This window comes from Lepidochelys kempii, chromosome 1, assembly GCF_965140265.1.
Source record: "Lepidochelys kempii isolate rLepKem1 chromosome 1, rLepKem1.hap2, whole genome shotgun sequence".
Classification (NCBI taxonomy): Eukaryota; Metazoa; Chordata; order Testudines; family Cheloniidae; genus Lepidochelys; species Lepidochelys kempii.
This window is the reverse complement of record NC_133256.1, coordinates 349,632,235-349,657,103: the sequence shown is the minus strand read 5'-3', so window position 1 is coordinate 349,657,103 and position 24,869 is coordinate 349,632,235. Positions and strand designations below refer to the sequence as shown.

General features: G+C 49.8%; 1 protein-coding gene across 1 annotated transcript in view; it reads right to left on the bottom strand.

Moving 5' to 3' along the window:
• The window catches only part of SND1 (staphylococcal nuclease and tudor domain containing 1), a 505,775-nt gene that overhangs the window by 418,614 nt on the left and 62,292 nt on the right, over positions 1-24,869 (bottom strand). Inside the window, exon 10 of the mRNA XM_073329019.1 lies at positions 17,346-17,459. Within this exon, the coding sequence (XP_073185120.1) occupies positions 17,346-17,459 (114 nt within the window). The remainder of the gene's footprint in view (positions 1-17,345; positions 17,460-24,869) is intronic.

The following is a 24,869-nucleotide window of genomic DNA, read 5'->3' as shown; positions in this document are numbered from 1 at the left end:
GGAACAGTCCCAAACAGAGCTTGTGGGTACAACCAGGACCCCTCAGTCAAGTCCTTCTGGGGGAGCAGGGAGCTTAGACCCCAGCCCTGGGGTTCCCTGTGTTCCTCCACCCAGCCCCAAACTGAAAACTAAACCCACCCAGCAGGTTCCCTGCTGCAGCCTCTGTTCACATTCCTGGGCAGAGGTGTTACCTCCCCCTCCCCCTCCTGGCTCAGGTGACAGGCTCTCAGGTCTCCCATCCCCAGGGCACATTCCCAGGTCAACACTCCCCCCTCCCTGCTGAGTCACATCGTCACACACAGGGTCTCTGTAGACACTGCATATTACTTACATCGGCTGTTGGCTATCCAAGCCGCTCACAGCTCAGGCTGTCGCCAGAGGCAAGAAGGGGATGCTCAGGCACCGGACTGCCCCTAGGAGTCTGGGCAGCTGCCATGCTTCTGGTGGGGAGCAGGGCGAGAGAGGGGGCAGACAGGCTCCCAGCCGGGATTGGGGAACTGCATGGAGCTGAGAGTCCAGGCTCTCAGCCGCCCCCTCCCCACTGCCCCTCCTAAGTTGGTGGAAGCGCTCCTGGTGAGGATGCACACTGACAGAAGGAGGGTAGTGTGGACATGAACCACTGTAGTAGCTATAAATCGACTTAACATAGGTGGGCTTAAGTTTGTCATGTAGACATGCCCTAAGGCTAGGAATACCTCAGGCCACCTAAGAGATGCTTGGAGAGAGACTGAATGCTGCCATTCACAACCAACTGGAGACAGAGGCCTAAAACTAACTGGCCAGAGGAACCATTAACAGTTACTTGGTACATTTAAGTCCTAGATTCTACTTGCCATCTGACTCAGCCACGATTACTTTTACTGTCATCTCAACTCCTCCTGAGGGTTTTGTAAAGCAAGCCAACCACTTAACTTGCAAGTCAACAACCTCAGAACAGCATACTTGAACCTTGCCTTTCCAACAAGTTGCAAAAAACAGGAGCAAAACATGATAAGCCCTTATTGTTCTGGGAAACAATCTTCTCTGAAAGAACCTGGCTTTGCACTAAGGTTTCAGGCTACTAGAAGCCCAGTTAGGGTCAGGGCAGATTTACGAAAAGCACTACAAACCAGATTGTTTAGAAATAACCAGGAAGTTCTCATGTTAATTTGGGAGAGGCCTGAGAATTAAGTGCAATCCTTTTTTCGGAAACCGTCTTAGATGGTTAAATAAAATCCAGAAAAAGGGAGAATTTTAAATGGTCACTGTCCCAGGACTAGTTCTGAATTGATTCTTGTGACCCAGATGCTTAGGACACCAAAAGGTATGAAGCTTCCGCACTTGTTAAATGGAATAAGGGCACTGCCAAGTGGCTGCTGTGCTGCCTAATGATTGCATGTTTTAAAGAATTGATCCTCAGATGCTGTTAACAAGACCTTATTTGCAGGAACAAGTATTGTGAACTGTCATACCACAGGAAGAAAAGCTTGTTTTCTGAGGTAAATGCCTTGTAATTGTTAAAGCCAGGTGTGATCTGATCCTATCTGAATAGCTATTTTTAAACCTAAGAGGAGGATAAATCTGCAAGCTCTGAACATTTCAGGAGAGATGGAAGGGGATGTGTTAGCTATCCCAGTCAACTGGTTAGGGACCAAACTTTTCAAATCCTCTAGTAAGCAGCCTCAATAGCGGTAAGATATGTTAACCTATGAAAAAAGAAAAGGAGTACTTGTGGCACCTTAGAGACTAACCAATTTATTAGAGCATAAGCTTTCGTGAGCTACAGCTCACTTCATAGTTACATGGCATTTGAAATGGGAACTAATTTATCATGAGTATTAAATGGCATGCGAGTTCCCAACGGATTCACTGCAGATAGATGCAGCAGGCTAGCACTGCCCAGACACTTTCTGGTCCAATGTAGTCTAGTAACTCAGCACAAGTGGGTGGAACAGGACTCTGAGTTCTAGCCACAGCTCTTCCACTGATTGTGCATGGTCCCAGGCGAGTCACCTGTTCACCCTGTGCTTCTGCTTCCCCCATTATCCCTATCAGGGATAATGCTACCCTGCCGTTAAAGATCCTCTGCCAGGTATTACATGGAGGTAGAGTCCATGCTGCACTGTGGCACTGCTGAAGGAAGCCAGCAGGAAAGATGCACATATATAAGAGATACATATATAAAAAGAGCTTCTAGCTGCACATAAATATCTTCATAATCAGCAAGTGACAGCAAAGGGAACAGAGAGGAAGTATCGCAGTTTAATGGGGTTTGGGTAAAATATTACTCTTTCTAAAATTTGCTCAAGTGTGGCAGAGACTATGGGCTGAAACTATAAAAAATGGCAGAGAAACTAATTCTTTTGCAGAAACACAGGGAAGCCGAATAAAGTAGATAAAACCACATGCAAGCAGAAGAGTGTGAAATATTTCAGTGCCCACCCACCCTGTGCTGTTCAGGAGAAACTCACCTTGCCCCCAAATGCTGCTGCCTTTTACTCTTTGCCTTTCAGCAGTTAAGCAGCAAAAAGTAGGGAGCTGAGAAAAGCCAAAAGCAGGACACAAAGGTCATTCTACGCTGAATGATAGGACGGAGGAGGAATTATACAAAACCCCTGTCAGGACTAAATACCAGCTCCTTTGGGGCTGCATGTCTGCCACCATGCATCATGTGAGATGGGGAAATCTAGCAGAATTTCACTGTGCATCAGCTTAATGCAGCCGCCCCTCAATCAACCTTGGGATCTCCTTGATCCCTTCTTGGAGCAGGATATATCCTGCTCAGCTAGAGGGTGGAAGGATGCGTTTTGTGAAGTAGCTGCCTAGATATGGCATTGCCTTAGCACTGATCACTCAGTTTATGTACAATCAAGCCTCAATATTATCCTTGTTTTGCAGATGAAGCTGACAATTGAAGACACTTGCCCAAGGTCACATAACAAGTCAGTGGCAGAGGCAGAAACAACCTTGGAGTCTTGAATCCCCAATCCCCTGTTCCACAGCACCTCAAACAGTCATCTTTTAGAGACCTTGGCAGGTGAGCTGGCCAGTCCACATCATATATAAAAGATGAGCCACCATGCCAGCCAATCATCCACTGTTATTTACCCCTGCTGCTCTGCCCAGATCAAGTTCCCTGCCTTAGCGAGAGAAGAAAATATCCTACTTTTAGATCAAAAAGGCAATGGATGCCCCCCACCCCCACCTCAGTTTTTCCTCTGTACGCCTGGGGCCCAGTGTTTGGCTTTCCCCCCCAAAGCGTTACCGATTAAGATAACAATTTAGATAAATTGTGGCATCAGAGCAGGATTTGTATTGCTGTTGCATCAATTGTGCAAATGTCGCTTTCCAGAACATAAAACTGTTAACGAGATGCTATAATTTAGCTGTCCAAGGGAATGAGAATCTGATAAAAAAGTTGAATTAAAATCAAGTTTCCACTGAACATGACAGAGATAAGCAGGGTTTGGTTAAAAGAAACCTAAAAAAGGAATACCAGCTCCCCAGGCTGGAAGCACATGCAGGCACGGTTACATCAAAATTATTTTATGCAGCATGACTATCAAATCTATTCCCCAGCCCCCCCCGCCCCTCCCCCACCCTGCACCCCGATAGTTTGCGAAGTCAAGGGGAAGAAAATGAAGTCAGTGGGACAATACACATAGTCTCAGAATAGCCGCTTACAGAGAGCTCTTCTGGGGCTTCCACCTCCCACCACCATGTCTAATAACTAGATCCAGCCATCTCATTATGCAGCATTAAGCGTTCATTTGTGTCCACTGGAAACAACTCCTCGAGCCACAGCCTAGGACCGAATCGAAAGTCAGTGTCCAAACCCTAAGGCTCTGCCTCATGCATGGCAAATTTATGGCTCAGTTCACCACCAGTGGGAGGAAGGAAACAGGGTGTAGCATAAAGACCGCTCTGGCCTCCATCACCACCCATGGAGAATTACAGGTTCACACGCTGCTCGGGCTGCTAAAATCCTGGCCATACTATGGCTCCACCGACATAGGTACAAGCTCCCCTTATGTTCGAGGATAGGGGAGATCCCTACACATTCCAACTGATGCACAAAGGTCAGCTCACTACTTTTTCAATGCATGAATGGGTCCACTGGTCCCACGCTTCCACAGACAAAAGGCTTAAAACAGGTGGCTCTGAGCGGACCTGACTGCCTAGCTGTTCCCAGGTAGGGTCTGATGTGTCAATTTTAAACTATAAACCCCTAAATGCTTTGGGACTTTGCCACCCCCAAGTGATACCATTGCAGCGGAGGCGTCAGCCTCTTTCACATTAAAGGAAAGGGGGTGCTGTTATATAGTCCCTCCCAGGCTTCGTCCATCAGGGCTTTTATTGGTTCGCCACCCAGGTCTGCCCCGAACCCAGGGCTTTTTGAGAAAGCTGGTGGTCATATGGGGAGGCTGTCTGGGGTTTATCAGTATAGCAGGCGCACACATATAGCAAACAGAGCATTCCTGGTATTTTCTCACCTCTAGATATTTGTAAGAGCAAATTGCCGGGAGAGACCCTACAATCATACATCATAATACTTATACTGTAGCTAGCGAAGTGGCATCAACCCCAAGATATCAGATTCTTCCCTGGTTGCCAAGAGGAAAAATATACTAGCAACCATCACCACACATATGCAAAGTGGGGCACAAGAGGTCGCCATCTAGAGGCCACGATCCTATACCCGGTGATGCTGCTAGACAGCCTGCCGCTACTGGATCATGGACACACTCTTGCTAGAGGACTCTCCAAGCCCATGATCAGGCGGGATGTGAAAATGAGGAGTGGGGTGGTGAGTTATGCACAACACTTGCCTCAGAGGAGAGCTCCTCTCACAAGGGAGACAGCTGCCCTACCAGGGCTTGTCACTCTGTCACTGCACCCTGTGGCATCGGAGCTGCACCTGCGGACGCAGCATATGGGCAGTGGGGAGGGTGCACTTTCATCTGAATACATTATGTTCCTCGACAGACAGGCAATAGAGATATTAAACGTTATCAGCTCCCGCGCTCAGAATTCATTTCGCGCTGGGTGATGAAGGCAGAAGATGAAAAGCTGTAGGATTTTATTACACTGAATTTTCAGTTTGTCAGTTTCCATCTACTGTATCAGGTGCCTAGGGACCAATCTGCATTCTGTTGGATGGAGATCTCTCTCCACACTACGGCTCTACTAACTGTTCACCACCTACTCTGTTTTATGGAGCTCGAACAACAACAACAAGTCAGAAAAGCTGTTAGAATTGATGCTGCTGAAGGGTTCCTCAAGCGAGGGTGCCTGCATTTTGCTGAACGGGCTTTTCAAGCATCGAAGCACTCAGTCCGACGTCCACCCAGACGGCACTAGCTCTGCGCGTGTCTGCAGAGACTTCAGGGAGCCTTTGAACTTGTGTGCTTGGGCACAGCAGCACACACTGAACTCTGCCGATGACAAGCTACGGAATGAAGGTAGGGAGCAGCTCACCGATTGCCAAGACTGGACCGTTCTCAAGGGAGCTGCCAAGAGTAAGTACGGACTGCAAGAGGGCTGCTGTGGCCCAGACAGGATGAGCCCTTTGGAATAACCAACAACCAACCCAAAAAAACCCACAATAAATTTAGCCTTAACCAGACCCTTCCCATCTGTCCTGAGCGCTTTTGCTTGTAGCTAGTATCCCCTACTGAGCGGCGGAGAACCAGCTGAGCAGCGGGGACAGCAGAGCAGCACACAGCAGGAGTTTGCCTGGGACTGGTAAGTATCCGAGTCTGTGTTTGTTTGCTTGCTGAGGAAGTATCCGAGCATGTGTTTGCTGGGGGGGCAGTGTGAGAGCCTGAGTGTCTGATTGGCTGCTAGCCTGCAGGGGGCGGGCAGTAGGGTGTCTGTTTGTTTGCGACAGGGAAGCCTGGCTGTTTAAAAATAGCCAGAGCTTCGCGAACCAGCTGAGCGGCGGAGAACCAGCTGAGCGGCGGGGACAGCAGAGCAGCACACAGCAGGAGTTTGCCTGGGAGTTCGCCTGGAGGGAGCCCAGTGAGGCTTACGTCTTGCAAACTGCTCTGAGGAAGCTCATAGTAGGAAGGTGATATGGAAGGGGGGGGTTCAGCTGTTGTGACCTGCACTGGATGTGCCATGTTTGTCTTTCTTCCACAGGACAGAAGCGACTTTGTCTGTACAAAGTGCAAGCTGGTCTCCATATTGGAAGAGAAGATTGAAGGTCTGGAGCAACAGATAACAACCCTGCGTTGCATACGGGAAACTGAGGATTTCCTGGACGAAACTCAGGATAGGCTTCTAGGGGCACAAAGCTCTACAGATATAGAGCAGGTTGCACAGAGGAGCCAAGAGACCAGTGAAGAAGCTTGGCAACATGTGACCTCCAGAAGAGGTAAGCGGAATGTCCGGGTTCCAGTAACACAGACACAGGTAACTAACCGCTTTCATGTTCTCTCCACAGGTATCGTTGCGGAGAGTGGACCAGATGATATGTCTGGGGCAAGAAAGCAGAAGGAGACTCCGCTGGTTGGAAGGCATGAGATGCGCTGTCCTGAGGTTGGGGGTTCCACGACCACCACCCCCAAGAGGAGAAGGCGGGTGGTGGTGGTCGGGGACTCTCTCCTCCGGGGGACTGAGTCATCTATCTGCCGCCCTGACCGGGAAAATCGAGAAGTCTGCTGCTTGCCAGGGGCTAAGATTCGTGATGTGACGGAGAGACTGCCGAGACTCATCAAGCCCTCGGATCGCTACCCCTTCCTGCTTCTCCACGTGGGCACCAATGATACTGCCAAGAATGACCTTGAGCGGATCACTGCGGACTATGTGGCTCTAGGAAGAAGAATAAAGGAGTTGGAGGCGCAAGTGGTGTTCTCGTCCATCCTCCCCGTGGAAGGAAAAGGCCTAGGTAGGGAGCGTCGAATCGTGGAAGTCAACGAATGGCTACGCAGATGGTGTCGGAGAGAAGGCTTTGGTTTCTTTGACCATGGGATGGTGTTCCATGAAGGAGGAGTGCTGGGTAGAGACGGGCTCCATCTTACGAAGAGAGGGAAGAGCATCTTTGCCAGCAGGCTGGCTAACCTAGTGAGGAGGGCTTTAAACTAGGTTCACCGGGGGAAGGAGACCAAAGCCCTGAGGTAAGTGGGAAAGCGGGATACCGGGAGGAAGCACAGGCAGCAATGTCTGTGAGGGGAGGGCTCCTGCCTCATACTGGCAATGAGGGGCGATCAACAGGTTATCTCAAGTGCTTATATACAAATGCACAAAGCCTTGGAAACAAGCAGGGAGAACTGGAGGTCCTGGTGATGTCAAGGAACTATGACGTGATCGGAATAACAGAGACTTGGTGGGATAACTCGTATGACTGGAGTACTGTCATGGATGGTTATAAACTGTTCAGGAAGGACAGGCAGGGCAGAAAAGGTGGGGGAGTAGCACTGTATGTAAGGGAGCAGTATGACTGCTCAGAGCTCCGGTACGAAACTGCAGAAAAACCTGAGTGTCTCTGGATTAAGTTTAGAAGTGTGTGCAACAAGAGTGATGTAGTGGTGGGAGTCTGCTATAGACCACCGGACCAGGGGGATGAGGTGGATGAGGCTTTCTTCCGGCAGCTCACGGAAGCTACTAGATCGCATGCCCTGATTCTCATGGGTGACTTTAATTTTCCTGATATCTGCTGGGAGAGCAATACAGCGGTGCATAGACAATCCAGGAAGTTTTTGGAAAGCGTAGGGGACAATTTCCTGGCGCAAGTGCTAGAGGAGCCAACTAGGGGGGGTGCTTTTCTTGACCTGCTGCTCACAAACCGGGTAGAATTAGTGGGGGAAGCAAAAGTGGATGGGAATCTGGGAGGCAGTGACCATGAGTTGGTTGAGTTCAGGATCCTGACGCAGGGAACAAAGGTAAGCAGCAGGATACGGACCCTGGACTTCAGGAAAGCAGACTTCGACTCCCTCAGGGAACGGATGGCCAGGATCCCCTGGGGGACTAACTTGAAGGGGAAAGGAGTCCAGGAGAGCTGGCTGTATTTCAAGGAATCCCTGTTGAGGTTACAGGGACAAACCATCCCGATGAGTCGAAAGAATAGTAAATATGGCAGGCGACCAACTTGGCTTAATGGTGAAATCCTAGCGGATCTTAAACATAAAAAAGAAGCTTACAAGAAGTGGAAGGTTGGACATATGACCAGGGAAGAGTATAAAAATATTGCTCGGGCATGTAGGAATGTTATCAGGAGGGCCAAATCGCACCTGGAGCTGCAGCTAGCCAGAGATGTCAAGAGTAACAAGAAGGGTTTCTTCAGGTATGTTGGCAACAAGAAGAAAGCCAAGGAATGTGTGGGCCCCTTACTGAATGAGGGAGGCAACCTAGTGACAGAGGATGTGGAAAAAGCTAATGTACTCAATGCTTTTTTTGCCTCTGTTTTCACTAACAAGGTCAGCTCTCAGACTGCTGCGCTGGGCATCACAAAATGCGGAAGAGATGGCCAGCCCTCTGTGGAGATAGAGGCGGTTAGGGACTATTTAGAAAAGCTGGACATGCACAAGTCCATGGGGCCGGACGAGTTGCATCCGAGAGTGCTGAAGGAATTGGCGGCTGTGATTGCAGAGCCACTGGCCATTATCTTTGAAAACTCGTGGCGAACCGGGGAAGTCCCGGATGACTGGAAAAAGGCTAATGTAGTGCCAATCTTTAAAAAAGGGAAGAAGGAAGATCCTGGGAACTACAGGCCAGTCAGCCTCACCTCAGTTCCTGGAAAAATCATGGAGCAGGTCCTCAAAGAATCAATCCTGAAGCACTTGCATGAGAGGAAAGTGATCAGGAACAGCCAGCATGGATTCACCAAGGGAAGGGACCCCAGAAGGTCATCTAGTCCAACCCCCTGCTCAAAGCAGGACCAATTCCCAGTTAAATCATCCCAGCCAGGGCTTTGTCAAGCCTGACCTTAAAAACCTCTAAGGAAGGAGATTCTACCACCTCCCTAGGTAACGCATTCCAGTGTTTCACCACCCTCTTAGTGAAAAAGTTTTTCCTAATATCCAATCTAAACCTCCCCCACTGCAACTTGAGACCATTACTCCTCGTTCTGTCATCTGCTACCATTGAGAACAGTCTAGAGCCATCCTCTTTGGAACCCCCTTTCAGGTAGTTGAAAGCAGCTATCAAATCCCCCCTCATTCTTCTCTTCTGCAGGCTAAACAATCCCAGCTCCCTCAGCCTCTCCTCATAACTCATGTGTTCCAGTCCCCTAATCATTTTTGTTGCCCTTCGCTGGACTCTCTCCAATTTATCCACATCCTTCTTGAAGTGTGGGGCCCAAAACTGGACACAGTACTCCAGATGAGGCCTCACCAATGTCGAATAGAGGGGAACGATCACGTCCCTCGATCTGCTCGCTATGCCCCTACTTATACATCCCAAAATGCCATTGGCCTTCTTGGCAACAAGGGCACACTGCTGACTCATATCCAGCTTCTCGTCCACTGTCACCCCTAGGTCCTTTTCTGCAGAACTGCTGCCTAGCCATTCGGTCCCTCGTCTGTAGCTGTGCATTGGGTTCTTCCGTCCTAAGTGCAGGACCCTGCACTTATCCTTATTGAACCTCATCAGATTCCTTTTGGCCCAATCTTCCAATTGGTCTAGGTCCTTCTGTATCCTATCCCTCCCCTCCAGCGTATCTACCACTCCTCCCAGTTTAGTATCATCCGCAAATTTGCTGAGAGTGCAATCCACACCATCCTCCAGATCATTTATGAAGATATTGAATAAAACCGGCCCCAGGACCGACCCTTGGGGCACTCCACTTGATACCGGCTGCCAACTAGACATGGAGCCATTGATCACTACCCGTTGAGCCCGACAATTTAGCCAGCTTTCTACCCACCTTATAGTGCATTCATCCAGCCCATACTTCCTTAACTTGCTGACAAGAATACTATGGGAGACCGTGTCAAAAGCTTTGCTAAAGTCAAGAAACAATACATCCACTGCTTTCCCTTCATCCACAGAACCAGTAATCTCATCATAAAAGGCGATTAGATTAGTCAGGCATGACCTTCCCTTGGTGAATCCATGCTGGCTGTTCCTGATCACTTTCCTCTCATGCAAGTGCTTCAGGATTGATTCTTTGAGGACCTGCTCCATGATTTTTCCAGGGACTGAGGTGAGGCTGACTGGCCTGTAGTTCCCAGGATCTTCCTTCTTCCCTTTTTTAAAGATTGGCACTACATTAGCCTTTTTCCAGTCATCCGGGACTTCCCCGGTTCGCCACGAGTTTTCAAAGATAATGGCCAGTGGCTCTGCAATCACAGCCGCCAATTCCTTCAGCACTCTCGGATGCAACTCGTCCGGCCCCATGGACTTGTGCACGTCCAGCTTTTCTAAATAGTCCCTAACCGCCTCTATCTCCACAGAGGGCTGGCCATCTCTTCCGCATTTTGTGATGCCCAGCGCAGCAGTCTGGGAGCTGACCTTGTTAGTGAAAACAGAGGCAAAAAAAGCATTGAGTACATTAGCTTTTTCCACATCCTCTGTCACTAGGTTGCCTCCCTCATTCAGTAAGGGGCCCACACATTCCTTGGCTTTCTTCTTGTTGCCAACATACCTGAAGAAACCCTTCTTGTTACTCTTGACATCTCTGGCTAGCTGCAGCTCCAGGTGCGATTTGGCCCTCCTGATAACATTCCTACATGCCCGAGCAATATTTTTATACTCTTCCCTGGTCATATGTCCAACCTTCCACTTCTTGTAAGCTTCTTTTTTATGTTTAAGATCCGCTAGGATTTCACCATTAAGCCAAGTTGGTCGCCTGCCATATTTACTATTCTTTCGACTCATCGGGATGGTTTGTCCCTGTAACCTCAACAGGGATTCCTTGAAATACAGCCAGCTCTCCTGGACTCCTTTCCCCTTCAAGTTAGTCCCCCAGGGGATCCTGGCCATCCGTTCCCTGAGGGAGTCGAAGTCTGCTTTCCTGAAGTCCAGGGTCCGTATCCTGCTGCTTACCTTTGTTCCCTGCGTCAGGATCCTGAACTCAACCAACTCATGGTCACTGCCTCCCAGATTCCCATCCACTTTTGCTTCCCCCACTAATTCTACCCGGTTTGTGAGCAGCAGGTCAAGAAAAGCACCCCCCCTAGTTGGCTCCTCTAGCACTTGCGCCAGGAAATTGTCCCCTACGCTTTCCAAAAACTTCCTGGATTGTCTATGCACCGCTGTATTGCTCTCCCAGCAGATATCAGGAAAATTAAAGTCACCCATGAGAATCAGGGCATGCGATCTAGTAGCTTCCGTGAGCTGCCGGAAGAAAGCCTCATTGTTACCCTCCGGTAAACAATCCCCCTTTGAAATGGCCATGTCTTTAAATGCAGCAACCACAGTCAGAACCCTGCAGCCCAGGCTCAGAGTTATTGGAAATTAGTCATCTCTGTAGGCATGAGGCTCCCAGTGACATTGCATAGGGAGCAAGCTGCTCCAGCGTTCACTCATTCTAGCCTCCTGCTCCCGGCCAGTAACTGGATGTGCTGGCTTGCCCTGCACAGAGCTGGAGCTCAGAGGCCACAGCTTCAGGATCAGTGATTTGAAAAAGCTATATAGATTTCATTTACTTCTACTACAGGAGGCTCCCCAAACCCATCGGCTGCACGGAGGCCCCACTGTCCTGGTAGCGCTACACACGCTGAACAATGGTTTCTGCCCCAAAGAGCCTACAGTCTATTAATAAACAATCCAGTTGAGCCATGAATGGCCCTATGCCTTCCAACTGGAGCTAGATGACAAGAACATAAGAGCGGCCACACTAGGTCAGACCAAAGGTCCATCTGGCCCAGTATCCTGTCTGCCGACAGTGGCCAATGCCAGGTGCCCCAGAGGGAATGAACAGAACAGGCAATCAAGTGATCATCCCATCACCCAATCCCAGCTTCTGGCAAACAGGTGTGACCTGCAGCTTACACCAAGAATGAGAGGAGTTTCCTGAAAACCTGCTATTTACAGAGCACGCTGAAATGCTGCTCACTACAGCACACCACAGACTGAGCCCCAGCCCTTACACAGCAGCTCCCCTAAGGTGGGGCACAATCCCTCAAGTGCGAAGCACGTCCGTTTGCGCCACACCCCTTGAACTTGCATGTATGGTGCATCCAAGGCCAGGATGCATGGTGGGTGCCATTCTGCTCCATGAAATGGCATCCTCCACCCAGTGTGATCTCACCCTAACCATATATACAAGGTCATACTGTGGAGGAAATGGTGTTCTCCGTGCAGCGTGACCTCACACACACAGTGCATGCGAGGGCACCAGTTTTCTCTTCAAACTGGCACCCTCCATGCTGTCTAGGGTGCTGGCAATACTTCATTCAAATGGGGCAAAGAGTTTGGGGACCTCAGCCTGAGCAGCGTACCATCTAAACAAAGACATGGGCCTGGTGACCCAGAGGACGAGGCAGCTAACAGCCCTTTATGACATGGGTTAGCCCTCGTGGGCCTTGAAGGGAGTTTTACAGAGGGACCTAAGGAGGAGCACCAAATAGAGGCTACCTGCTCTCAGCGGTCCAGGCCAGCATCAGAGGTAGGAAGGAAGCAGTAGGCCCAAGCAGATGGGAACAGATTGAAGTTCAAGGGCTACTTGGCTGCAGCTAAAGAACGTCAATTGTGGGAAAGCAAATCGGATGGACACGTAGGGGACTCAGCCATGTCCTGGCTAGATGGCGATTCAGACCCGGGACGTTGGTTGTTTTACACACCTGGATGCAGTGATCATTAGAGCACAAAGGTTGAAACAGGTGTTTGCTCATGTGGACTTCTCTCAGAATCCCATAGTCTACTCTGCAGTTGTACAATGTATGAAGTCATACGGTTAGGGACAAGACCACTACCGCATTGCTGTCAGAAGCCAGGAAAGGGTCAGCACACTGGGTGAGAGCAGGAGGCGGTTTCCGTTCTTGTGGCATGTTTTTAACCATACACACAGCACATAGATGCAACCTTTGTGATCATGTCAGCCCATGCTTGTTTCAAATGGAGCCTCCCATCTGAGAACAGTGCGTACTGCTGGCCCCAAACTCCTGTATCAGGCCAGTGCTCCAGAGATCAGCACACGTGTGCCACTGTGTAGGACACTGCATTTCCCAAACACACAGCTGGTTGCAACTCCAGCCTCTGTGGCTAAACAAAAAACACACCCAAGCACTTTGAAGGGAAGTGGCAGCACAATGCTGCCTGAGGGATAGGACAACTGAATCTGAGCCCTGATGGTGGGGAGAGAATACTGCATTTGATCACGGACCTTGATTTCAGGGCTGCAAGGGGTACATTTAGAAGGTCACCTCAGCAGTAAACTTCAATCATCTGCAGACCAAGTAGAGATGAAGGAGGCGAGGACAGTGTCCCAGAAGAGTGGAAAGTCATTAACCCCTGTGCTCTGGCGCACATGGTACTTTAAGTGAGGAAATATAATTTTCAAATTCATACAAAGGCAAAGCCTAGAGCTGGCAACGCTGCCAGGATGTAACCGTTCTGCTGGTCTTCTGGGAAGCCGAGGGGAAAGCAGGCTACTTAAGAAGGACACTACACATGCTGCTCAGAGCAGCAGCACTGGCTGCTCAGCAAGGTACTGCCACACGGCCTCAGGGGCTACCGCACAGGACAGTTCTGCAGGGCACTGGGGCTGTCACGATGCCACCTGTCACCAGTGCTACCCTGGGACAGGGCAACAAGGCAAGGCCAACATCAAGGGTCATGGTGAATTCTCCATCACTGACCATTTTTAAATCAAGGTTGGAAGCTTCTGAAAGAACTGCTCTAGGAACTGCCGTGAGGAAGTTCTATGGCCCGTGTCACACAGCAGGTCAGACACGCTGGCCAAAATGGTCCCTACTGGCTGTGTGATCGATGAAAAGTGAGCTCCCCCGCCAGTCAGCTCCTAGCACTCCAAGCCCTCTAACCTGGCCACATTTCCCTCCTGCAATGTAAATGGGATGCTCAGTTCACCAGGGCGCAAAGGAAACAGCAGGAGGAACCATCTAATCTTGGAAGTTATTCACGATTCCATGCATACAAATTAATGCAACATTACAGAAGTCAGGAATTTCCAAGTGCTGGTTCCCACAGCAACCCCAACTCCACCCGCTAAACACATGTAGGATTTTGGATGTTGTTGCTTGTTTGCCTTTATATGTGTGTGGGTAACGAGGCCAGGTAGGGCTCCCCTAATTGCACCACACAACAGTGACTTCACACCTCACAGATCAGTCAGCGTAGGCAGAGCAGAGGCTACTACAGGAAAACAAAATCTTAACTTTCAAGCATGCTGCGTCTTAACCTTAATGCAGCATTATACTATGGAATAAACCCCCACAAAAAATTCCTTGTGGGCTCGTCGCTAGAGAATCAGAACAGCCATGTGAATAGGTGACCAAATTCAGCTACAAGCACTAAATGCATTTGGAATTTAGGGTTTACTGTGAGGCCCTTGGGAGCTACTATAATATAAAAGACATGACCCTTGCTCCCAGGAACTTACAGGCCAATTGCAGATAAGATGCAACAAGGGGGAAACAGGGCAGAATCTAGGGCCCCCACCACCACAGCCCTAACATTTTACAGACAGGGAACAGAGTCATTCTGCGCCAGAGGCAGGATCAGAACCAACTCCAGTGCCTTGAAACAGCATGGGTTAAGCAGCAAGCTCTGAGGATGCACAGCTGTTTGTGTGAATTTCAGTGCCTTCACATTAATATTGAAGTGCTACGGTTCAGCGCACAGTGTTGTGGATACAGTTCATGCTTAAATGACAAGAGGCCTCAAATGGAGATAGGTTAAAAGAGTGGAAACTGGACTGGGTGTGCACAGTGTAACATGTAAAAATCCTGATGCTGAGGTCTTTGGGAAATCAGAGGTCAACACCTTGCTCTGATTAACGAGTCCACGTGAGTCTGATGTTTTAAGACATTCACTCAGAAAACAAGAGAGTTTGAAATCTGCCCAAGGTCTCAAAAAGCCTGTCACTAAACCGGGGCCTTCTTGGAATTCTCAAAACCATTGGGCTGGGAACAATAAGAGACGCTCCAGCCCAAGGGGTATCGTGGAGAGTTCCAAAACCTCGTTTTCAGGCACTGATAATGAGCACTTTGCCAGCCCTGGCTACAGCACTGCTCTTAAGCGTAATGCTTACACAGAGCTCCATCTCTGTGGCACTTCACAGGCAACCTTCTGCAGTGCTAAAATCAAATCTAAGTATGGCTGTGGGTGCTGTAACCCTTTTACTAGAGAGAAGATCACAAAGAACACATCCTAAAGCAGAGAAGAGGCTGCACAGGAAGGCATAACTAGAATTGCACTGAAATGGGATTGTCTCAGTGGGGACATTTGTCCTATTCGCATTGGTATGTTTTATACTGCTCTCATCACTAGTATCTGAGCTCCTTCCACTGGTGTATTAAGCCACACCGCTACACATCTGTCACGCGGGGTTCGTTCTCTAATCCTCTCCCCAAGGGCAGAAGCACGTGCAGTGGAGTGTGTGCTTTGGTAGTTTGTTTTGGTTTTTGATATGAGCGCACCTGTTGCTGTGTTTGTATCAGAGAAGGCAAGTCAAAGAAATGGGCCTTGCCCTTGGATTGAAAGGTAGTGAAGTTTGTGATGGTCCTTAGCTCCTGGGGAATTTCCTTTCAGTCTCAGACCATGCCAGGGAAGGTTCTGTCTCCCACACAGACGAGCTTCACTCGTATTGCAGGGCATTCCACTAGGCCAGAGAACCACAGTCAACCTCTTCCTTCAGTATCCTGGGCTCAGACCATGGAGCATTTTGAAGGTAATGACCAAGACCTTGCACTTGATTTGAAGTTCAAGGAGAAGCCAGTGTAGAGCGCACAGGACAGGTGAGATACATTTGTGGTAGCATACGTCGCTGAGTTACTACTAGTTGGAGTTTCCTAAGTGTGTAAGGTTTCATGCCTTGCTGTAGTCCAGCTGAACTGTGACAGGCATGAACAACTGACCCAGGTTTTCACCTACCAGAATGGGATGGGGGACTCCCAGCCAACCAGAGAGGATAGAAAGCATCACTCAGCTGCTGTGATGTGAGAACTCTGCATCAGCAAGGAATCCAAAAGAACTCCTAGACTAGACTTAATTGAGCAAGTGGGGGTGTGACCCTTCAAAGGAGACTGCATCATGGCCAATTCCTCAAAATACTTTCCTCTACCCCCCAGCATCATCTCTGTTTTGCTCAGGTTCACCTTCAACCAGCTGTTCTTGAGACACGATCATTTTCCCCCCAGTTAAGCAATAATCTCATCCCCGCCTCCCTCCCAGTTGAAGAAACTGTTTCCATAGCCCTGAGAACAGGCACCCTGCTGAGCAAGAGGAAGGAAGGAGGAAAAACCAGGAGGATTTAACATGTTCTCACTCAGTTCCCTCTCTGCAATCTTTCGTGGAATTCTCATCTTTCAATGAAGAAATATTAGAAACAGCAGTGGAATAAGAACTGGTCACTGAACTGACTGGGATTCTCTGGGTGCACCCATCGCTTGCATAGAACCCCTACAAACAAGCCATGCAAGGAGCTAGGAACTTTGGAACAGCAGGGTCCATTGGAACTGTGCACACACCTGCTTATAACACTACCAGGGGTATGTTTTTCTCAACACGAGGAGAACTCCAGGCTGCTTCCTGTTAATAGTCACCATACCCTGGGCTAGTCCTTTCGCACCATTCAAATAATATTTGGCAATTCTGTAGCATCTATCATCCCAGAGTTTCAAAGCACTTCACAAACCAAACTGACTCCCTGTGAGGTAGGCAGATCCCCTGGAGAGGTGTGCCGGGGGGGGTGGGGGGGGAACACGACGACGGACACAGGCAGCAAGGGGCAATTGACTCACCCAAGGTCATGCAGAAAGCAACAGGGCTGGGATTGGAGCCCCCACTTGACTCCCAAGCCCTCTTGCTTTACCCTCTAGGCAGAGACCCTTCTCCATGAGAAAGAGGACGAAGTTGAGCAAAGGGAGGCTTACACTGAATGTGATGGAAAACCTTGCCCCAGAGCAAGTGGATATGGCATGCTGGAACCCCTTCCTGTGGGGGTTCTGCATCAGGTGCTCAGAAGACTACCTGCTTTAGGTAACAGTCACATCTTCTGTACAGCATCTACCTCCCCACACACACACACACACACACACACACGACACTAGCAGTCAGAACGCCAACACCCTCTCAGAATGGATATGCCAGGAGCTGCCAGAGTCTTTGCCCTGGGTCATGGGCGAACTCAGAAGCCATTCTGCTGTTCAGCGATTCATCCCCTCCCCAAGCCTCAGTCCTATTTTAAACTAGAAATAAGTTACCTCGCCTGCAAACAGGGCACAGGACCAAAGGAACCTCACCTGGGTGCCTTCTCCTTCCAGTCTAGGTGGCCGGATACTGGACAGATGTATGGTTTTGTAGTCTCCAGAGTTCAGCTTAACCACAATGGCATCTGCGTTCAGCACTTGCATCACCTAGAGATGAGGAGGAAGATACAGGGGTGAATATTGGTTGTGCACAAGCAAAGAGTCCAACATCCATCGCAGCTGCGTCCAACCCCCAGGTACAAGGCCAGCAGCCTGCTGGTCCCAGCACGCATGTGAACCCACCAGGCACCCAGCTCACCAGCATCGCCAAAACCAGCGCTGGCCTTCCTCAACCCAGGCACTTCAGCCTATAGGTGCTCAGCAGCACAGTCCAGCCACTAAGCCTGGTGAGGGTGACACTGGGCATAATACAGTCCCCAAAGGCTTTGAGAAGCTCCACTAAACTCTCATTGCCATAGGGAACATGATGGTGAGTTACAAAGGAAGTAGTAGGTGGCCCTGCTGTTCAGTGTTCCTACCTGAGAGCCCTGAGTATTTGGCTGTGCTATTGGTTCTACAGGACTGGAACTCAGCCAGCCCATGGGTCTAGCATATGCGGACAGCCCTGGCACTTTAAAAGCATGACAATGCCAGGGTTGGCCAAGACCCTGTATAAACCTCTGCCACCTCGGGAACTGGCCCCTTCTCCTATTAATGCCGGACACCAGACTTCTCACCCACAGCAAGGCAATCGGGAGGAAGAACGCTTTGCTCCAATCTACTGGGAGAGCATCGGGCACTGGCAACCTTTGAGTCTCTCACAGCAGGAAATACGACACAGCAAATCCAAGCCGGCAGCCAAGATCCTACAGGACGCTGCGCTACTCCTCTCTCTGCATGTACAGTGCCTAGCACAACCCATCCCGATGAGTCGAAAGAATAGTAAATATGGCAGGCGACCAACTTGGCTTAATGGTGAAATCCTAGCGGATCTTAAACATAAAAAAGAAGCTTACAAGAAGTGGAAGGTTGGACATATGACCAGGGAAGAGTATAAAAATATTGCTCGGGCATGTAGGAATGTTATCAGGAGGGCCAAATCGCACCTGGAGCTGCAGCTAGCCAGAGATGTCAAGAGTAACAAGAAGGGTTTCTTCAGGTATGTTGGCAACAAGAAGAAAGCCAAGGAAAGTGTGGGCCCCTTACTGAATGAGGGAGGCAACCTAGTGACAGAGGATGTGGAAAAAGCTAATGTACTCAATGCTTTTTTTGCCTCTGTTTTCACTAACAAGGTCAGCTCCCAGACTGCTGCGCTGGGCATCACAAAATGCGGAAGAGATGGCCAGCCCTCTGTGGAGATAGAGGCGGTTAGGGACTATTTAGAAAAGCTGGACGTGCACAAGTCCATGGGGCCGGACGAGTTGCATCCGAGAGTGCTGAAGGAATTGGCGGCTGTGATTGCAGAGCCACTGGCCATTATCTTTGAAAACTCGTGGCGAACCGGGGAAGTCCCGGATGACTGGAAAAAGGCTAATGTAGTGCCAATCTTTAAAAAAGGGAAGAAGGAAGATCCTGGGAACTACAGGCCAGTCAGCCTCACCTCAGTCCCTGGAAAAATCATGGAGCAGGTCCTCAAAGAATCAATCCTGAAGCACTTGCATGAGAGGAAAGTGATCAGGAACAGCCAGCATGGATTCACCAAGGGAAGGTCATGCCTGACTAATCTAATCGCCTTTTATGATGAGATTACTGGTTCTGTGGATGAAGGGAAAGCAGTGGATGTATTGTTTCTTGACTTTAGCAAAGCTTTTGACACGGTCTCCCATAGTATTCTTGTCAGCAAGTTAAGGAAGTATGGGCTGGATGAATGCACTATAAGGTGGGTAGAAAGCTGGCTAAATTGTCGGGCTCAACGGGTAGTGATCAATGGCTCCATGTCTAGTTGGCAGCCGGTATCAAGTGGAGTGCCCCAAGGGTCGGTCCTGGGGCCGGTTTTATTCAATATCTTCATAAATGATCTGGAGGATGGTGTGGATTGCACTCTCAGCAAATTTGCGGATGATACTAAACTGGGAGGAGTGGTAGATACGCTGGAGGGGAGGGATAGGATACAGAAGGACCTAGACCAATTGGAAGATTGGGCCAAAAGGAATCTGATGAGGTTCAATAAGGATAAGTGCAGGGTCCTGCACTTAGGACGGAAGAACCCAATGCACAGCTACAGACGAGGGACCGAATGGCTAGGCAGCAGTTCTGCAGAAAAGGACCTAGGGGTGACAGTGGACGAGAAGCTGGATATGAGTCAGCAGTGTGCCCTTGTTGCCAAGAAGGCCAATGGCATTTTGGGATGTATAAGTAGGGGCATAGCGAGCAGATCGAGGGACGTGATCGTTCCCCTCTATTCGACATTGGTGAGGCCTCATCTGGAGTACTGTGTCCAGTTTTGGGCCCCACACTTCAAGAAGGATGTGGATAAATTGGAGAGAGTCCAGCGAAGGGCAACAAAAATGATTAGGGGACTGGAACACATGAGTTATGAGGAGAGGCTGAGGGAGCTGGGATTGTTTAGCCTGCAGAAGAGAAGAATGAGGGGGGATTTGATAGCTGCTTTCAACTACCTGAAAGGGGGTTCCAAAGAGGATGGCTCTAGACTGTTCTCAATGGTAGCAGATGACAGAACGAGGAGTAATGGTCTCAAGTTGCAGTGGGGGAGGTTTAGATTGGATATTAGGAAAAACTTTTTCACTAAGAGGGTGGTGAAACACTGGAATGCGTTACCTAGGGAGGTGGTAGAATCTCCTTCCTTAGAGGTTTTTAAGGTCAGGCTTGACAAAGCCCTGGCTGGGATGATTTAACTGGGAATTGGTCCTGCTTTGAGCAGGGGGTTGGACTAGATGACCTTCTGGGGTCCCTTCCAACCCTGATATTCTATGATTCTATGAACAGGATCTGGCGTCTGAAACGAAGCCCTGAGGTACCATGAGATCAATACAGACAGAGCTCACATGAGGACACCAGTATTTGAGATGAGCTTACTTGTGGAGCGGTGGGGGCGCGGAACACAGCCAGAGCGAGGCAAGGACTGTCTCTTAGGTACTCGTACAGTGGTTAACACATTGGGGCTCTCATCTAGGCTGGGGCTTCCATGGATGACCAAAGCAAACTAACAAGCCGAACACTAGGAAGACTGGTGGCAAAGCGGGGCAGGATTCCAGCAGCCCAGAGTGAGACATGCATGCTGCAGGGCTTTTTATTTTAATTTTTTTAGCTATTTTTATCATATGCAACATTACAGATCTGACCTGATCCGAACTGCAGCAAAATTCAGGTGATTTTCATCAAGGCTAAGGCATGTCTAGAAGGGATTTGCAGAACTGGCACAAATATTTACCAAGTTCCAGCATAAAAATCTACCCAGCCACCCCCACATCTTGATAAAAATTAAGATTTTATCAATTAAAGAAATCCAGGTGCCTTGGGCAAGTGTGCGAGCAGACAGTTGCAAGCCTTCTCACCCAGAATCTGGAGTTCTCCAAAGCCTTGCCACTTCTACCACATATACATGGGGAATGGGAAAGAAATAAAAAGGAACAGACTTTCATAACTCGCAGCTCTTTTGCCCCAGCAAGCACATCAATTTCTCAAAACGTGCTTAGTCAAAGGGATAACAAGATTATAGGAATCAAAATTAAAACAGACACCAAGAATTGTCTGGGCTTCCTTCAGCCGAGATAACAGCCCTCCAGGGAGCTTTACTACCAATGGTCTCAACCCCTTCTGGGACCTGGCTTTTTGGTTTTGCTGACAGAACCCTCCCCGAAGCAGGCTGCATGCTAAGATGAGAGTAATCAAGTCTCATGCTTCTTGGCATAAACATTGCTGTGGGGTCAGGAAGGGTTCTCACCCTCTCTATACAACATTGCACAACAGACCAGGCACATACATGTGTTTTCACCTTCCTCTGAAGCATCAGGAGAGGCCAGCATTGCAGGCAGGACCCCAAGCTGAGTGGGCTATAGGTCTGATTTAGCAGGGAGAATCCTGAGCTGCATTACATTGTTACCACACACACTATTTCTACAGAGCCCAAAAGTATGTGAGGAAGCTTAGAGAACAGCCAGATGAGCTGTACTTGACCTGAACTGACATGGGACATGCTGGCTGGAGTAGACACTGTAAGGAAGGGATGTGATGAGGGTTATAGCAATATGATCATGCAGTTGCTTAGCTTAGGTATATGCAGCCCTTGATCATTAGAAGTATGTATCATTTAATATGCATGCTGACCGACTCTTGCATTACTGGCAGGTTGGAGCAGTCAGATCAAACTCCTCCAACCTTAGCATTCAGTTTTTGCCATAAGTTACTATACAAGAGAATAGCCAGCAGCTTTTAAATTGCCCAGAAAGGAGGGACATGCAGGAGCTCCCCTGAACTCTGCGAGCTCCTTCCCAGGACAACTGCAGCCTAGTGTTCTGATATACAACATGCAGCTTTCACACGGCAGCATGAAGGCCTTTGCAGGGAGTGACAGAAATTAGAGAACAGAGTGTTTAGAAGCAGAACATGGAGGAAACAATTCGGTGGCTTAGAGGGACTGGAGGAGTACAGGGAGCAAAGCACCAGCTACACAGGGCAGCATGAGCAAGCGATGATTCCCCAAGTGTGCAGAGCTGCAGGAGTTGGGGCACAGAGGCCAGGACGGAAGGAGCAGAGCAAGGGGGATGCAAATGCAGAGAAGCAGAGTGGAATGAGTCCATGGAGAGTTCTGAGAGCCTGGCAAGGTGACGGAGGGTGGGAAGCAGAGGGCTAGGAAGCCAAGGAAGGGGTGGAGGACACAATCCAGCTTCCTGAAGCAAGAGAAATCTGATCCTAGCTCTCTGGATCCATGGAAGCTTAGTGGAGTAGTTAAAGAGACTGCCAGGGAATTGCAGTAGCAGAAATGCTGATGGACTGAATTTACAGAAATTGTATAGCAGCTCACTGCCCTGCACCCCCACCCACCAGACTCAGTGCTTTAGGAGCCTCTCTACCTCTCCTTCACCATGGCTCCATCCTGATGGCTTTATTCCCTACCCATCTCCATTCCCCCCCACCAACCCCTCTCGCTAGATCTCAGCTGCAGCAGCTGCTCGCTCCTCTGACCCCGCAGCTTCCAAGCCGGCCACAACACTGCAGAACAGCCACCTACCACTCCAGCCAACACACTCATTGTCCTCACCTGCCAGGCCTGCAGAGCTGAGCTGCTCTATACCCAAATCCCCCTAGACCCGCTCTACCAGGCCTCCACCCCCTGCAGGAGACCCCAGCCCTTCCCTTTATTGCAGACCCTTTCCAGGCACTGTGCTAACCACAGCAGCCTGTGACCTTATTGCTCTACATCTTCCCCACTCACCCTCTCTCCTTCCCTCCCCCAAGTGCTCCACCCTGGTTATGTCCATCACCACCAGGGTACCTGAGCACCACTCACCTTGACCTGTTAGCTCCTCAGAGCAGAGCCGGTCAGTCTAAAGCACAGTGCACTAAGTAACTGACCGACCAGGAGCTCCAAGACAGCGTAGCCGCTGGGGTACCTCTACACAGCAATTCATTCCTGGCGGCTGGCCCAGATCAGCTGGCTCAGGCTCACAAGGCTGTAAAATTATCATGTAGACATTTGGGCTCTGTCTGAAGCCCAAGTCCTGGGATCCCAAGAGGAGGAGGGTCCCAGACCCCAGTTCCAGCCCAAGCCTAAACGGCTACACAGCCATTTTTACCCTTGCATGGCAATCCTGGAGAGTGCAAGTTAGCTGACCTGGGCTACCAAGGCCGTGCCACAGGTCTTATTCCAGTGCAGACGTACCCGGGGGGTCCTTCCTGCTCAGAGCAGGAGCAGCACAGCTAGGACTCAGGAGGTCTGGGTTTACTGTCAGCTCTCCCACTGACTTGCAGCATGCCTGGGGGCAAGTCCATCCCCACCGTGCCTCTGCTCACACCCACACCCCCACCCCAGCTCATCTGTTCGGACTGGGACAAGGACTGTCTCCTGAAGAGTGTGCCACGCGCACAGCACAGCAGGGCTCTGGGCGCACCTGGCACTACAGTAATAAAATGCCAGTGCATGCCCCACACCAGACAGATTTCCATGGCAATTGAGCTAGAATCTGTCAATGGCTCTTGCAGTGGTTAACAAAGGGTACTGGGGAACTCCCATTGCAAAAAGCTAGACAATACGCACTCAAGCGGGTGCCCTCCCCCGCAGCTGGATGAATGAACCCATGGCAATAGCACGGTTACCACGGTCAGCCATGCAAGGCGGGGGAGTCAGTCAGAGGCCCACGCTTTGTCTCCTGCTCCGCGGCCAGTAGGGGCTGGGGTCACTGCACAGGTAGCAGTCCCTTCGGAAGGAGTCATGGGGCAGGCAGAAGAAACCTGGGAGTCCACCATTCAGCCACAGGCACAAGCACCATCACCGACTGGAGGAGACACCATCCATTCGGAGTGCCAGCTACTCTCTCTCGTAAAGGGTGGCAGGGAGGAGATTGGCAGGACAAAACAGTTACCTGCCTACAAGTGTTGTTCTTCAAGAAGTGATAGAGCCATGTATCCTGCTTGGGTGTGTGCGCCCAGCCGAAGAACGTTACCTAGCAGCCCATGGGGCAGCACTCCTGCCATGCGGTCCTAGCCCCTCCCCTGGTGGTGTAATGGCAGCGCTGTTCCCTCAGCATCAACCACCAGAAGCACAGACTCCAGTGCAGAGGGGACAGAGGCTGGGTCGTGGAATACATCCCGAAGAACACCAGTCACAGGTAGGTGGCATTTTGCTTTGAGTCAATACAACTGTGCATTTTACATTACTGCCTCCCAAACAGTACTCCCAGGAGGTGGGGCATGGAGTCTATTTAAACAAGGACTGCATTCCCAACATTTGCAGCTGCTCTGCACTCAGCAGGGATGGCACAGCAGTCTGTAAAAGTACGCACAGAGGACCAAGTGGCAGCCCTGCAAACGTCCACTGTAGGAATGTCACTTAGGAATTCTGTCAACACTGCCTGGGCTCTCGGGGCATGAGCTCCTACCCTTTGGGCTACTTGTGTGCGGTCACAATACAGGAAGTTATCCACCTGGAGACAGGCTGTGACGAGACTGCTTAACCCTTCCTTGGGTCTGCATATGAGAAACAAAGCTTTGGTCCTATCCAGATAGGAAGCTAAACTTCACCTGACATCCAGCATGTGAAGATGCTGTTCGTCTGGGGTAGAACGCAACAGAAAAGAACAATGGTAAATATATTGCTTGGTTCAAGTGAAATTGGGAAGCTACTTTAGATAAAAGTGTAGTGCGCGGCCACAGGGTTACTTTGTCTTTTAAAAACTGCATGTAAGGGGGTTCTGCCATCAAAGCCTGTAACAAAGCCACCCTCCTCGCAAACATTGTTGCCACAGGAAAGGCAGTTTTTTGACACAAAGGAGAAGATTGCCAGAGGCTCAAATGGAGGCCCCAGTAGAGCTGCTAAGACAATATTAATGCCCCACAAAGGAATCAGCTCTAACTGGTGGGTGGAGACAAGTGACTCCTTTCAAGAACCTCATTGCCATG